General features: G+C 33.4%; 1 protein-coding gene across 1 annotated transcript; it reads right to left on the bottom strand.

Annotated features, from left to right (window-relative positions):
• Nucleotides 1-3,057: 3,057 nt before the first annotated feature.
• On the bottom strand, nt 3,058-3,558 carry LOC130835937 (cofilin-2-like). The gene has a single exon (XM_057707835.1). It carries the CDS (start codon nt 3,556-3,558, stop codon nt 3,058-3,060), a length of 501 nt encoding a protein of 166 aa, XP_057563818.1.
• Between the last annotated feature and the right edge of the window lie 590 nt (nt 3,559-4,148).

The following is a 4,148-nucleotide window of genomic DNA, read 5'->3' as shown; positions in this document are numbered from 1 at the left end:
GACTCCTGGGTGGCGGCGGCGGCGACGACGACTCCTCCGAGGGGTGACGCGTGGGACAGAGCGACACGAAGCAGGCACGGAAGATCGGGTCGCTTGCGCGGGAGAGTCTAGTGACCGAATTCTTCTGAGATCCGCCTGCACCCACGCTGGGCCACAGCAAAAGATAAACACTTATTTTAAAGTTGAAGGGAAAGGACATTAAGTATAATAATAGAGCAGTAGATTTATTTCTCATTCACCTTCTAAAAGATCATTAGTAACATAATTCTTTTCTTTTTGGATTATTTCATATGCTTGCTTTAGGTTATGACTTTTTTACATACAATGTTATAGTAATTTATTATTTGTTTATGTTTTTCTGCTAAAATTAATCCATTTGGCAAATAGACTCTAATTTTGTTTTTAATTTATAAGAAGTAGAAACAATCACAATATGGAACAAAATAAAGATTATTTGCAATAAATATATTGTAGAATGATACAATTAAATATCTTCAAGTGTTTTATTGAATAATGCACATTAAATTAGAAAGAAATTATGTCTTGTCTTATGTGTTGGTTTTAGCCAAGGTTGTGTTTGTATGTACATGTCTACTACTATTTTAAATATATCTCAAATATATATGTATACATATATGTAAAATTTGTAGCTTTTTTTTTACATATTTTCATATACTTTATTTTTTAAACACATAATTTTGCAAGCTGGCAGTAAAATATTGTCCTCAATATTTTACTAATTAGCACCATATACCTTTTGAAGCTAACTGTAACATTGTTTCATTTTAAATGATTGTAAAGTAAAATGATCATTTCAAATGCCAAATTAGTCTCAAGGAACACATGAACCATTAACTATCATTATTTTTGACTTTATGCACAAAGATGTATTTCAAAGATGAACCTAATATTAGTTAGTTCTGTCAATCTAACAAATCAAAGTACCACAGCTTAAAGCAATATTTCACCTCTGAAATTATTATATAATTAAAGAGGCATACAAGAAAGTTGAGAAATCACTGTAAAAACAAAAGATACTGCACAACTTTAGAGTCCCTTATTTTTTAGAAGAATAAGGAAAATAATGAAAAATTTCATGGCACAAGTATTGGTTACACATATGGTTTAGTATACGTCAGTATTCTCATGTTTTACTTATGAGTCTGGCCTCTCCAAAAAGCCATCAAAATGTCCAGAATAATTCAGAGGGACAGCTGGAAGCCTAAAATAAAACTGCTCAGTGCAAAAATCCCAAGCCATTCATATAATTTTAAATAGAAACCTAGACATTTAACTCCTATTTTTGTTTTTGATGGAAACCCTTTTGAAAAGATGGAAAAAAAAATTAAACTCAAGTTACTTCCACACATTAAAAAAATGGGGAGTTTTCATTTCCTGTTTTCTAATAAGAGCCTTCTTCAGAGCTATGGGATTAAGTTCTAAGCTACAATCCACTGTTTACTAGTACGCCTGTTTGGCATGCAAGTAGAATCAAGTCCAGTTTTGCCATTTGTGGATAACTATGACAAGATACAAAAACATGTGTTTGCCATAAATAGCTCTAGCTAACAGGAAACTGCTCACACTGAACAGATCAAATTCTCTATAAGGAGAGCCACCTGGACCACAGCCAAATCCCACTATTAATGTTTAAGACTGCTCTATCATTTTTTTTTTTTGAATTTGTGAAATATATTAAGAAATAGTAGCTGAAAGGCAAGTTCCTAAGCATGAGAAGTATTATTAAACTTTTGAAGGACATTTCACAAATTATTTTCATTATGACCAACTATGCAATAAGAGCTTTCTGCTTCTACTATTAGTTAACTACTTAGAAATGTAAACATGTATTAAAAAATAACTACCCTAATTTATCCAGAGAACAAATCAGATATTGAAGAGTACTTATGTCAAAGTGCAGAAAAATAATCCCTGATCATCATATTAACACATAATGAAATAAAGAAACTAAAGCTTACACCTCTATAATAATATTATTTTGTATTAGTTGGCTTTAGGATAAAATAGTTTTAAAACCAGATAAACCCAACAAACTGGAAAGTATCATGCAAGAATGTTGTACAAAAAAATTCTTAAATGATCAGTGCAGAGATTAATAATAGCTGTTTACCCTAGGAGTTGCTTCACATGGTATTTTGCAAAACGTCCAAGGAAAACAAGGAAACGTTCTGTAATATGCCACAATTTTTATTGCAAAGTGGCCATTTTTGTGAGGGGGGGAGTTTGATCTCAAAAACAATGTTCTGTTTAAAGCTCTTTTATATAGAAATTGCCATCATGACTGATATTCAAAATATCTTTAGTGTTGCAAGACTTACACAGTAAACATAGAACCCCTATACCTATTCAGTAGTGTACACTCAATGGAAAACAAAAAGGCATTAATGACAGCTATTTCTTTTAACAAGATACGCAGGTAACAGGAATGAACACTGAGGTACTAGGATAAGTTGATGACACAGTTAACACAACTTAATTGGCATTCCTTCTGGGGTGGGGAATTAAACTTACTACAAAAAAAGTGCTTTCAGTGCATAGTGTTATATCCATGCTGCCATGTCACAAAAAATAGGCTTGCCAAGGCAGGTGAGGTGTATGAATACTCAAGCCTCATAGAACTCCAATGAAGAGCAACTATAAATAATACTGAATAAAGTTTACCATCTCACCAGTGGATAACACTTTCAAGGCATTCAATTAGCTTAACCCTTTGTAGTGTTCTAAGCTATTCACATTAACAATCACATTTATTGTAGTGCTTGCTGCAAGGGAGGCATATAACCAGTTGTTTTGGCTAAAATATGATGGGAAGGCATTCCTTGAGTTCTACATAAAAGTAACAGTATTAAACAGTCTAATGGCAATCACTGATAGGCTGCTTACATGAATGATATTTCCTTCATTCATTGTGTTGGAAGGACCCAGGGGGAAGAGGAAGAAAAAAAAAAAAAAAAAGCAAACACCAAATACTATTCCAATTGACTGAGCTGGACAAATGGAAGCTTCTTAAGATTCAGATGGCAGTTGACTGTTATTTTATAAGGGTATTTTTTCAAGTGAAACTACTACGTTGCCTCCCAATTTTTCTCCAAATGTCGAACGGTCCTTTACATCATCCAAGCCATTTGCTTGCCACTCATGTTTAATACCTGTACATTTCTTTTTAATGGCATCTCTAGAGCTAGCATAAATCATCTTGCTCTTTAAAGGTGCACTTTCAGGAGCCCAGGATATAAATACTAGGTCTTCTTTCTTAGACCCTTTTGTTTCGTATGTGGCATCGTACAAAGCATATCGGCAATCATTCAGAGGTAGGAACTTCACAAAAGATGTGTAGGGGTTCTCTACAGTATCACCAATGTCACCCACCAAGATCTGCTTTGCTTCCTCTACAATTATTTGTCTTTTGTCATCGCTTAAACAGAAGAGAACTGCTTCCTTTCTTTTTTTGATCTCCTCTTGTGTGGACGATTTCCTTATTTTCATATCGTTAAAAACTTTGATGATTTCATCATTCACTGTAACTCCAGAAGCCATAGTGCAGGCAGCTGAAGCTGCGACCACGGCTCGGGATCTGGCGGTGTGGCGCAGCGAGGAGGAGGGGAGAAATTGGTAGCTTTGAAAAACACTACCATTAGATTTAAAACAATCAGCAACTCTAATCAATATTGATTTGGTTGCTTGAACTTCCTTAAGAATGGCTAAAAATAATTCTTTATGTTTAAGCATATAAAAAAAAAACATTTGGACATTCTAAATCTTATTAATGTGTATTTGTTTTTTTTTCCTGAGACCTTCGTATGAGTGAGACATTTTTTAAATTTAAAACTATCAAGAATGAAAGAACTTCAGTCAATGTTACTGTGAATAAATCTTTACCTACGTGATTTTATCTGTTTTTTAAATGACTTGGTCAAATATGCCTTGCTGCCCAAAGGAGTGTTTATATTTAAAGTTATATATATGTTTTTTCATATGTAAAATCTTGATGTGGATAAGTACTTGTCAGATTTCTCTAGAACACTGTGTAGTGTATCAATATGTAAACTTAAACTTTCTGTTTTTTTTTAGAAAGATATCAATTCTACTTTAAAACATTTCTACATCACTATTTGGTTATCTCCTCT

Source organism: Hippopotamus amphibius, chromosome 14, assembly GCF_030028045.1.
Source record: "Hippopotamus amphibius kiboko isolate mHipAmp2 chromosome 14, mHipAmp2.hap2, whole genome shotgun sequence".
Taxonomy (NCBI): Eukaryota; Metazoa; Chordata; class Mammalia; order Artiodactyla; family Hippopotamidae; genus Hippopotamus; species Hippopotamus amphibius.
The sequence above is the reverse complement of the archived record's forward strand: the minus strand, read 5'-3'. Positions and strand labels throughout refer to the sequence as shown.

Bases quoted from the DNA above. Each gene is read 5' to 3' on its own strand.
- LOC130835937 (XM_057707835.1), bottom strand. From the start codon at position 3,558: ATGGCTTCTGGAGTTACAGTGAATGATGAAATCATCAAAGTTTTTAAC.